Genomic DNA, 11,961 nt, shown 5'->3' on the forward strand with positions numbered 1-11,961 from the left:
AGGGAATCGGCCCACAGGAAAATATCCCTGTATAGTGTTTGGCCAATCCACCCCTGAATGTAAGGTAGTCAGCTGTAAGAGAAGGGCTGACGTCAAAGTCTTCAATGGGGAAGAAGAAAGAGGAGTATCAGGATGTATAGAGTGGATGTTTAGGTACAGTCCTTTGGTGAGGCCTTCCGGGGCTCTTGGTAAGTCAATAAATCCTTATAAGCACTCAAGCTTTTCTAAATCAGCTTATCTGGGGGGGGGGGGGGGGGGGAGGGGTCGGAACTCCATCAATCTGATATCAATGGCCTATTTTCAGGGCCATATTTATAGATCTTGCTGCCCTAAGCACTGAGTCTGAATATGCCCCCTTTTTCTGCTACGCTGATTACGTAGCTCCAATTCACTACAATGGGAACTACAGAAACAGTGGAGTGCGGCCCGCATGGCTGTTTCTGTCACCTCGGCCACCTCTCACCGTGGGAACAGCAAGATAGGACACACCCTTTAACCAGTTCAAGACCAGATCATTTACCCCCTTTCCTAACCAGGTTGATTTTGTAATTTTTTTTTTCAGTACATGCGTCTTTGAAATCCATAATTTTTTCCCGTTTGGTTATATAAATAATTTTTGTGCCTTTTTCTGGTGATACATTGTATTTGAATGGAGGAAAGTGAATTATTTGCCTGGTCACATGACCCTCCATCAGTGGCCATTTTATGAACAGGATCTCTATGTGGACAGCCCAAAGGACTTGGTCAAGAAGGGGATATATCTTATGAAATATAGAAAGTGGTGCAGAATTTCATCAAAGGCTATTGGTATGTGCCACATAGTCATCTTACAAAAACATTGGTAAACTGTAACCAAAAAGTGGCCAACCCCATTAAGCAGTTTTGCAGAGCTATCAGGTTTTTCATACCTAGGCACTGCAGATCCCTGATAATTACTTCTGTTTATGCGTAGTTAAAGGGAATGTGTCATAAGGAAATAACCTATGGTTTAAATCAGGTTTTTATGTTTAACATATTTTAAAGAATTTTTGGTGATGTTATTTTTAATTTTCCAAGTCAATAGCTATACTTAAACAAAAAACATAAAATCTTGCAGTTTTCCCACTGGCCAGTAAGAATAATAATAGGAGTCACTTCTTAGTCTGTACAGATCTCTTTACAGTTACCTGCTTATATGTCATTGTAATCCTGCCTGTAATGATATCACCTTTGTGTATAGATAAGACAGTATCCAATAGGTGATTGTCAAAGCGTATCATTCTTTCCTAGTACAATGACCTTTGCACTGGTCACAGGGCATGCCTAGATGACTCTTGAATAGAAATCAACGAGGTCCCCTCTGGACTATTATGTCTAAGGCCCACGTGGCTACAGTAAATTAATTTTCTTAATGCCTTCTAAATGCTGTTAAGAAGAGATCAGATAAGATGGCCGCCTCCATAATCATGTTCAGGAAATAGAATAAAGAAATCTGCAATCAGAAAGTAAAAACAGATTAGGAAAAAAAGATATGTGTTACTATCTGGTTTTAACTGGCAGATACAATTACTGGTGACACATTTCCCGTATATAGATCATACCAGTGTATTACTGTACTGCAGCGGCAGCAGAAAGCGCACGGCATCATAGCAACCATTGGCGCAGTGCGCTCCTGCACTCAGAAGAAATCCAGGCCGGTATCACACGGTCCGTGTTCCACAGACGTGTGCATGAGGCTTTAGCATGGAAAATCTGAAGGCCGAAGACTCTATCTTCTTATTTTCCCCTCCACCTTTTTTCTTTGTTTCTATTATTCCTATATTTTTTCTATTCTTTCATTTCTCACTTTATATATTTTAGGTGGTTTTATGCCCAACTGATGTAACTTGGGTGACCTCTAATGACTGATAAGTGACATTATTTTTGATTCTGGAAGCCTACATATAATAGCATCTTATGATGTATTACTGTCTATACTACTGGCTCTATCTCATATGTTGTCATATTTTGTATTACATACAGTATGTCCTTTGCTCTTTGAATATTAATAGATGTAATTATGAAGAAAATGTACATAGTACTGAGAATGTTGAACATAAAAGGTACCTTGATGGCCCTAAGCTTTCACACAGAATTACATTCTTGTAAAAAGCAATTTACCAATTTTAACAAGCTAAACTATCTAGACCGTGCATGGGGAGCAGACTAGTTACACATTCATATGCTACCTATTTCCTGCAATCCAAAAATCTTCAGGATGACAAACAGCAGATGTGTGTGTTTTCCAGAAAGTCCTGTTTTTGCTCACTAAGCATCATTTATAGGGTTTTCTCAGAATGGAGTCAATTACATTAGCCTGGGGAAGCACTTACTTATACATGTATCTGCATGATAACTACAAATAAGCAGATTGTATTTATAGCAACTGTGCACTTCAAGTGACAAATGATAACCTATTTCTCTTACTGTATACTTCCAAGAAAAGTAACTGTATGTTCCTCAAAGGGAAATTAATAGTATATGTTGTCTTCATCAGTAAATTACTATTGTATAGGAGGATTTACAGTCTCTGAGATATTGACTCTTGTTTTTCAGATATTGACTCAGAATTTTTTCCCCAAAAGACGGTTACACTTATTCATGTGTAGGTTTTATTGTTAAGAAGTATTTGCCACTACATTAGTGTTAGATAGAGACATACGGGGTCATTTATTAAACAGAAATAGGCCTATATTAGGGGTATTTCTGTGGCAGATTGCGTCATAAAGGTCCTTTGGGCCGCAATCTGTGTTTTTCAAGCTCATGCCAGGTCTAAAAAAGTGGTCGTGGCATGGGCGGGGAAGGGGACAGGCAGGTAGGCCCGTCTCATTTAACATTTTCCAAACCTGTTTAAGGCGATGTAATGGGGAGTCGGAGTCGCGCTTCCCCGTCTGCAGCTAGTGAAGAGGAGCGAGGACGCGGCTGGCATCCTCATCTCCATAGCAACCAGAGGGCGGGGAGAACCCGGCCAAACACGCTTCCTTGGCGTGGCCGGCATTCTCCATTCCCTAGGCAACAAGCACGTGGGGAACTGAGCGCCGATATTGATAAGTAGGCGCTCAGCTGTTCTGAGTTGCGGGAGACGGGTCATGTGGCGCTGGCCACGTCACATGACCGATCAGGAGGACCTATTTAAACAGGTAACCTGCTGGCCACAGGTTGCCTGTGATTGGTCTTGCTACCCTCCCCAGCAGTTTCCTATTGTGCATTTCTGTGTTCTTGGACCTCGGCTCTGTTTTTGAACTCGACTTGTGACCCCCTGGATTTGACGTGACCTCTTGGCTTCTGACTCCGGATTGTGTTTTGACCTCGTTATTGTATTGCTCCCTGTTTTCTGCGTGACCTCCTGGTTTTGACTTTGGCTTGCCTGACTCTGTTACAGTATTCCTCTTATCTTCTTAGGCCCTTGCACGTATCTAAGTGAGGGACCGCCACCAAGTTGTACGCCGTTGGTTAGGACGGGCCATGCAAGTAGGCAGGGACAGAGGTGGGGTGGAGTTTAGGGCAATACTTATCCCTCCCCTTTGTCGTGACAGGCATAGAAAATGGTCTAAATGTAAGACAGCTAGGAAGCTGTCTTACATTTAGATGCAGCGCTGGATCTGACAAAGTTATGTAGAGGCCCCATATAACTTGTGCCCAATATAACTTTTTATACAACACATATGCATAACTCATCACCATCAAGTTGCTGGACTGACTATGAACTTGCTGCATCACTAGGAACTTAAAATGTCCCTGGAAAAAAAAAAAAAAAAGTGTCCCCATGTTATTGGTGAGTCCAAAATGACAGAAGGCCAACACAAGTAGGTGGGGTCAACACAAATCGACAGGGTCAGCAATATCATAGTCCAGAAAAAATAATCTAGCTGTCACGTGGAGGTAGGGAAGCGTGCACCCCTGACTGGCACCCACGCCTCTCTCCCTGCCTACTTGCACGATTCGTCCTAGGTAACAGTGCAAAACTGGACAACAGTCCCTAACCTGGGTAAGTGCAGGGTAGGGAAAGGGAGGAACACAGACAAGCAACAGGACACACAGAACACAAAGCAAAGTGAAGCAAACCGAGGTCAATACCAGGAGAGGACGTCAGTACACAAGCAATAAACAATAGGATAGTCAAACAACACGCTAAGGTCAAATAGCCAGGATGTCAAGTCAAAATCCAGGGGATAAACAGGAGCGAGGTCAGGAACGGAAACCGAGGTCAGAAGATCCAAATAACACAAACAAAGCAGGTAGGTAATACAGACCCAATAAAAGGCAACCTGTGGCCAGCAGGCTGCCTGTAAACACTGGAGGTAATAGAGTCACATGACATGGCCAGCGTCACGTGACCCATCTCTCTAGGTCTACTGTAGCTGAGCGCCGAGTCATCAACCTCGGCGCTCAGTTTCCCTGCCACCTGTCTCCTGGGGAACGGAGGACGCCATGCTGAGGAGGTGTGCGCGGCTGGGTCCTCCCCGCCCCACCATTGTCATGGGAACGAGGACGCAGCTTGCGTCCTTGCTCCTCATCACGGGAAGGGTGCCAGCGATGCTGCAAAGCAAGCGCGCATCGCTGGGCCCTAGTAACACTAGCAGAACCAAATATCCCTGTGGATACCTCGCCAGAAACTGCCCCACTGTGGTGGCCCTCTGCCACTTTCTGTTCTTCTCCTCCTCCAGTTGTCTCTAATTAAGATATGGAGGAGGGGGCTGAGAAGGTGAGATGCAGGCCACAGAAAATGTAGCATGCTGCCTGGTCATTCAGTGCTACCAAATATACAGAAGAATACAGCACTACATACCTATCACATCCATCTCCTGAAAAGTAAATTTCTCTTTCCTCATCTTCTCCATTCGGCACAGACCACCATGACAACTTAATTCAGCCATGTCTCGTCTCTGCAGAGTTTGCGACACAGACAGCTTGAATTTCTCACTTTTCAGTCATCCTCCTCAGCTTCTCAACAAAAATGCCACATCCTGGTGCCTCAACAGTGTAATCCTGTTGCCACCCCCATACTGTGTCTGTTGTGCTCCCCAATGCCCCCAAATACAGTACTCTGAAAACAGTCTATCCTATAGTGAACCAGTAGTAATATGCTCCCCCAACGTGGCTTAAAAAGGACCTTTGATGGGTCCAGACATTATAAAATAATTAGCACGTTATGTAGGGCATAAAGGAGGGATCTAATAGCGCTTACAATTTTTCCTGGGCGCCGCTCCGTTCACCCACTGTGCCCCTGTTGAATTCTCCTGCCAGGTATGCTAATTAATAGCATTGGAACAGGGAGGAGGAGACGCCAGGATTTCTCAATGAGCATCTCCTTCTTCCTGGCTGTAGCGTGGTCCTATCACAAAGGAGAACGTCACAGCCAGGGAGAAGGTGATTTTTTTCTCCCTGGCTGCTCTCCTTTGTGATTGGACCACGCTACAGCCAGGAAGAAGAAGACGCCCATTGAGAAACCCTGGCATCGCCTCCTCCCTGTTCCGATGCTATTAATTAACATACTAGGAGGGAGAATTCAACAGGGGCACAGCGGGCAAATGGAACGGCGCCCAGGGAAAATAGTAAGCACTGTTAGATCCCTGCTTTATGCCCTACATAACGTGCTACTTATTTTATAATGTCTGGACCCATGAAAAGGTCCTCTTTAAGTAGTCATAAAGCCCGCCATAGTGCCTTCGGTAGTCATACAACCCCCCAATAGTAATAAACTTCCCTATAATTCTCCCATTGGAGGTCTGTAAAAAATGGTCAGTAGAGGCCTAACTTTGAACAGACGGTCAAATGTTGGGTTGTTTTGGGATGGGCACTGTGCATTGTCATTGTAGTGTAGTAATTTCCGAATTGAATCAAATCGATTCCCGGGTCATGGTCTGACTGTAAATTGGAGTCTGGTAGAAAATGTCCGAACTCCATTATTGCCTAATGGTTGTTTTTTTTTTACAATGTCCATATGCAGCACGAGTCCCCAAAATGTCATTGAAATTAAATTTAGAAGAAAAGTTGTAAAAAAAAAAGTTGCACAAAAAAGTCTTTGCTGCACAAAATAAAGTATTTTCACAATCAGTAATGGACACTACTGATTGGTGCTCAGTGGTTGCAAAAAAGCACGTACGCAGATGGTGCGGGAAGGGAAAGGGACGGAGGGTGGTTTAGGGATCTGGAACTGCTGCAAATGAAAAAATATATATGTTCTTTTTCTTACTTCTTCTTCTTTTCTTCTTTTCAGCAGGAAAGGGGTTAAATCGCTGTGGTGTGAACCACAAGTCCCAGCAAGCTAACAAGCAGCACAGAACCTCTCTGCATGCAGTCACCAGCTAGAATGGCTGCATGCAGGAAAAGTTCTGCCTCTTCCTGTGCAGCTATAGCGCTGCCATTGGCTGGAGCGTTGTTCCAGCCAATAGCAGCGCTGACAGGGGACCCAGAACACTGATGTCCTCTGCCTCACCTCGGAGGTGACCTGCTTATGTGGGAACTGCAAAAGCTTTTTGTTGTCATCTGCAATATCATGCTGTAATGTACTACTGTGTGAAATCCCTTGTTACCAGGCTGTCAGGTGCATTACATACATCCACCACTAGATGGGGGTAGCACCACAGTATATTTAGTGCAGTTCAGGCCTAGTTAGGGAGTTGAGTCAGTTGAGAGAAAGAGTAGGAGGTGAAGGAGTGAGACTGCAGCTTCTAGCTGTGGTTAATGCAAGGCAATTCAAGAGAAGTAGAGAGGAATAATACACAAAAGGACAACAGCCATTTATTCAGGCTATAAGGACCTTTGGATTCAAGGTGAATGACTTATTAGCTTCTGGCAGCCTCGCCATTAAAGAGCTGGAGAAACAGAACCAGATTAAGGAACTGAATATCAGTGAGTACATAAGTAACTACCCTAGCCTGACACATTACCACCAGCACAGCCTGTTACTGGGATTAATCAAATCCAACTTGCATGTATACCAGAGGCTGTTTAATAACTGGATGTAAACTGTTATCAAGAACCTGGTTATAGTAAAGTTTACCGTTGGATTTAAACCTGCCTCATTCTTCTAACTCCATACCACTACCACTCTCAACATTTTGCACCATCGAGGTGCTGCTTGTCATGACAATACCTAAGTCAGGGGCCCAGCCACACAAGCACTCAGCACCCATTCACCATCAAGGGCACCTCAATCACCACCTGGCCGGTGTCCCCTGTAACCGAGTGTGCCCTGGAGAATCTAGTGCTGTTCTCCCCTTCACTGCACTGCTGGCCCAGGGAGGTAACTGATGAACTGTTTGTACATTCCGGCCCAGCGTGAACCTCACGTGTTCTACCCCTGCGGACTGGTATGCTGCAATATTATTCAAAAGTTTAAGGTCTACGGGATTGTAGCCAACCTCCCTGGAAAATTTATGAAAAACTGAAGAGACAAATGGTAACCAAAGAGCCCAGAACAACTTCCAAAGAGGTTAGAGGTGAATTCCAAGGTCAAGATTCATCAGTGTCAGATCACAACATCCGTAGCTGTCTTAGCCAAAGTGGACTTAAAGGGAATCTGTCTCCAGTTTTATGGTGTTATAAGTAAGGGCAACATACACAGAACCCCTTGGCAAAATTCTGGGTCACTTTCTTTAAGTGACCCAGTCGTTTTGCTGAAATTTTGTATTGAATAGCTCCAGTGCATAATTATGTATCCTGAATATTCATGAGCTCCTGGCCCTCCTGCTACTGATTCAATTGGAAAAAACTGTCAATCAGAGGCAGGTGGGCAAGCAGTGAGCTCATGAATATGGGGACTCATTTGCATGCACTGGAGATATTAAGAATTAAGAAGCGAGGGCAGCATAAAACTGGTCACAGATTCCCTTTAATTCAATTGACAACCAAGGAGGAACCCACTGTTGAAATCAAATAATAAAAAAACTAGACTGGAATTTGCCAAAATGTATATTGACAAGCAACTTTTTGGTAAGTCACATTAGCTCTATGTTGACAGATGCAAAAATGAAGCATACAAAAAAAAAAGAACCTTTAAACTACTGTGAAACATGGAGGGGGCTCAGATATATTTTGGGGCTGCTTTGCTGCATTTGGCACAGGGTGTCTTAAATCTGTGCAGGGTACATTGACTTTTTAATACTATCATGCCATTCAGGTTACAGGTCCTCCAACAGTAATAGATCCAAAACACACACTAAAGACATCCAAGAGTGGCTAAGAGAAAAACATTGGACTACTCTGAAGTGGTCTTCTATGAGCCCTGATCTATATCCTATTGAATATCTGTAGAAGGAGCTGAAACATGCCGTCTGGAGAAGGTACCATTCAATCCTGAGACAGCTAGAGCTGTTTGCTCACAAGGAGTGGGCCAAAATACCTGTGGACAGGTGCAGCAGTTGCAGTGAGAGTTACTGAAATCACTTGATTGCAGCGATTGCCTGAAATGGTTGTGCAACAAAATATTAAGTTAAGGGTACCATCATTTTTGTTCAGACCAGTTTCATTCGCTTTGTTTTATATTTGATTGAACTACAATTCAAAAGCAATGTCTGATTTTCATTAGAGGATTTTTATTTATTACTACTTTTGTCAATTTCAAGTTATATCAGTGACCATTGTGGGTTTTTCTTTCTGTAACCAAAGAGTACCAACAAGTTTGTCTACATGTGTATCTCAATCTGCTTAGCTCCTCCTGCTGCCTGCAGTTTGCACTGCATTTTTATGGTGACAGGTTACCTTTAAAGGGAACCTGTCATCAACTCTATGCTGCCCATACTAAAGGCAGAATAAAGTAGAGACAAGGTGAGTTGATTTCAGCAGTGTTATTTAAAAGTTAAAAATAAGTGGTTGCCGAGAACCAACATCACAAACATTGCAGACTGGGCCTGGCAAAGAGTCATGGCCACCTTAGAAGAGTCCTGGTTATTACTATCACTCGCTTACTATTAGCTCATGAGTGACACTCCGCTGAAATCAGCATTTCTGTCACTATTTTATGCTGCCCTCAGTAAGGTCAGCATAAGGCCCCATGCACACGGCCGTTGTTCACGGCCGTGTGCGGGCCGTGGAACCGCGGCCTGGATCTCTCCTGAGAGCAGGAGCGCACGGCGTCACTGGTTGCTATGACGCCGTGCGCTCCCTGCTGCCGCCACAGTACAGTAATACACTGGTATGATCTATACCAGTGTATTACTGTACTGTGCCGGCAGCAGGGAGCGCACGGCGTCATAGCAACCAGTGACGCCGTGCGCTCCTGCTCTCAGGAGAGATCCAGGCCGCGGTTCCACGGCCCGCACACGGCCGTGAACAACGGCCGTGTGCATGGGGCCTAAAGTTGATGACAGGTTCCCTTTAAAGAAATATGACACACTTGCCAACAGTGGGAATGGCATTACACTTGATTTCAATGGACATCTTTACATCAAGTGATTCTGTTATCAGCATAACCAAAACATATTTAATAGGTCTCGAGCACACAACTATATTTTTCTTCAGTGTGCTATCCATTTTTTACAGGTAACACACTGACCTGTGTAGCCATGCAAACATCCATTGTTTTTCACAGATTGTGAGCTCAATTCACAAATGTCAGCACAAGTCCTATTCTTATTTGTGGTTGAGAACAGGCCTTTTTATTGAAAAATGTGAAAAAAAAGAAAGGTATTTGTTTTTGTAGATGCTTTTTGCAGACCAAACATAGGATATGGTTGTGTTCATGAGGCCTAATAGGAATAATCTTAAAAAATGTCCTACTTATCAATTCTTACTGTTGTACTGTGTAAAAGTTTTAGGTAGTTGTGGTAAAAATTCAGCAACAATCCCAAACATACAGCCAAAGCCATTAAAAACTGTCATCAGTATAAGGCCTCATACACATAACCATATTTTGTATTCATATCTGATCCGCATTTTTGGTGGTAATACCTAGTAATAGGAGTAAAAAAAAACAGGGATTGCACACAAAAGGCGTTCTGGAAGTAATATTACGGCCCCACAGCCCTATCTCAATATTATCAAGTCTGTCTAGGATTACATGATGAATGATTTGAGCAAGCCTACATCCACAGAAGTTCTGTGGTTAATTCTCCAAGATGTCTGGAACAACCTCCTTGCCAAGTTCCTTCAAAAATGGTGTAAAAAAGTGTAACTAGAAGAACTGATGCTGTTTTGAAGGCAAAGGGTGCTCACCTCAAATATTGATTTGATTTACATTTCTCCTTTGTCCATTCACTTTGCATTATGAAACCTATTTTCTGAAAGCATTTTTCTCACACCTAACCAATTCTTTCAAAATTATATTTTACTTGTGAAAATAAGATGTAATGTAGGAGAGGAGGAGATAATATACAGTAAAATTAGATGTTATTAATGGTCAACCCTCAACACAAGTGTAGGCATATGTTTACATCTAGATTAGCCATATGGATCACCAGTTGTATAATTCCACGTATCGTATGGTTGCTATATTTATTGGAATGATATGCAGAGTCATGAAATAGAATTTCATATTTTATTTAAGTTCAGTGCAAAACATTTAAAATGTCTTAAAGCACTAAAACATTAAGAAGATGGAGTTTGCTCTTTCCCAAGATATTCTCTCTTCTTACACAACATCCCTTATTTACGGCTTTTATCTTCAGAGTTTTCTGGAGAAGATCTTCAGGCTCTAGCCTCTCAAAAAAGAAATCTTCATTGAAGATTGGGTTACGGCTTCCACGGATCAGGGTGCTTCTTTGCTTTTGATTTTTGCCAGGTACTAATGATATGGAAATGTAGCAGCTGATGTTTTTGGGATCTACAGACTCTTTGTACAGCCCTTCTGCACTGACAAGACGAATACGGAGTCTCAGGTTTTCGGGTCGATATTCAGTGGACAGCCTTAAGATCCCTCCTGTATCCAGAGTTACAGCGTTGTCTATGGGAAATTGCCCAGGGGACAACAGTAGACCAGTGTTGGGGTGTGCAGGAGCATGATATGCCCATTCCTGGGATGCTCTTCTGGTGACACATGGACTACTGTCTGTTGAGCTATCCTCATCAGTGGAGACTGAACTGTTCCTAAGAGCAGAATACTTGTAGCCAATTTTTAATGCCCTGGACAATTTATTGTCCTGGCTGAAAGCTTTTAACATGGCCGTTGGGAGAGATCTATGGAGCAGAGGGGAGCTAAAAGGAGAGGAGTCGGTAGATGATGTTGTGTCACTGTCTAAAGTTCCAGAACGCTTAAGAGGTCGTAGCTTTAGAGTGCTGCAGCAATTTGGTGAGGAAATTCCTCTGCCAGATATAGTATTAGAGCGGGATCGAGGTAGAAAAATTGGTGGAATAGCGGGGTCATTGTGAAAAAGTGATTCTTTTCTTCTTGTATTAGGACTTTCTAGCAAGGTACAAAAACCATAGCAGGTCTGTGTTTTTGGAAGATGAGGCAATGACAAAGCCGCTTGTGACTGGGGATCAGCATTAGTATTCTCTTCCTCAAGAGTATCTTCCACGCTGTCTACTTGAATGGTATGAATGTCAAATAAACTTGGTCTTACTGCTTCTAACACTGATATGCTAAGGTCATGAATGGCCAGGTACTGAGGATTTAAATTGAGCTCTTTTTGAGTTTGGTGCCTGGGAGGTATACAAAATTCAGGAATGCTTTCTGGAGTCAAGACATTTGTAAAAGTAGAAAGGTACTGCATAGACCTTTCCTTTCCAACCATGGTCGGCATATAAATCTTAAGGCCAGGATGTGCTTAGTGACATCGACATTCACAGGTGAAAAAGAGGCTGGACATGCTGTAATATATAAAAAAGGAAAAGCATGTGTTAAGTATGGAAAAAAAAAGATATTTTTCAATTAAAAAATCTGAGAGACATATTTAGTAAATTAAAAGGAGCACAAATAATTATAAACAAAATATTAAATTACATGGCATTTAAAAATACAAATATATAATGTCTTATATCAGTTTTTGGGGAATATTGACT

The 11,961-nt window shown here is 42.7% G+C and overlaps 1 protein-coding gene across 1 annotated transcript; it reads right to left on the bottom strand.

Moving 5' to 3' along the window:
- Positions 1-10,532: 10,532 nt before the first annotated feature.
- LOC122929698 (C2 calcium-dependent domain-containing protein 4C-like) lies at positions 10,533-11,750 on the bottom strand. The gene has a single exon (XM_044283355.1). It carries the CDS (start codon positions 11,700-11,702, stop codon positions 10,533-10,535), a length of 1,170 nt encoding a protein of 389 aa, XP_044139290.1. The 5' UTR covers positions 11,703-11,750.
- Between the last annotated feature and the right edge of the window lie 211 nt (positions 11,751-11,961).

Source organism: Bufo gargarizans, chromosome 2 (genome assembly GCF_014858855.1).
Source record: "Bufo gargarizans isolate SCDJY-AF-19 chromosome 2, ASM1485885v1, whole genome shotgun sequence".
NCBI classification, from domain to species: domain Eukaryota; kingdom Metazoa; phylum Chordata; class Amphibia; order Anura; family Bufonidae; genus Bufo; species Bufo gargarizans.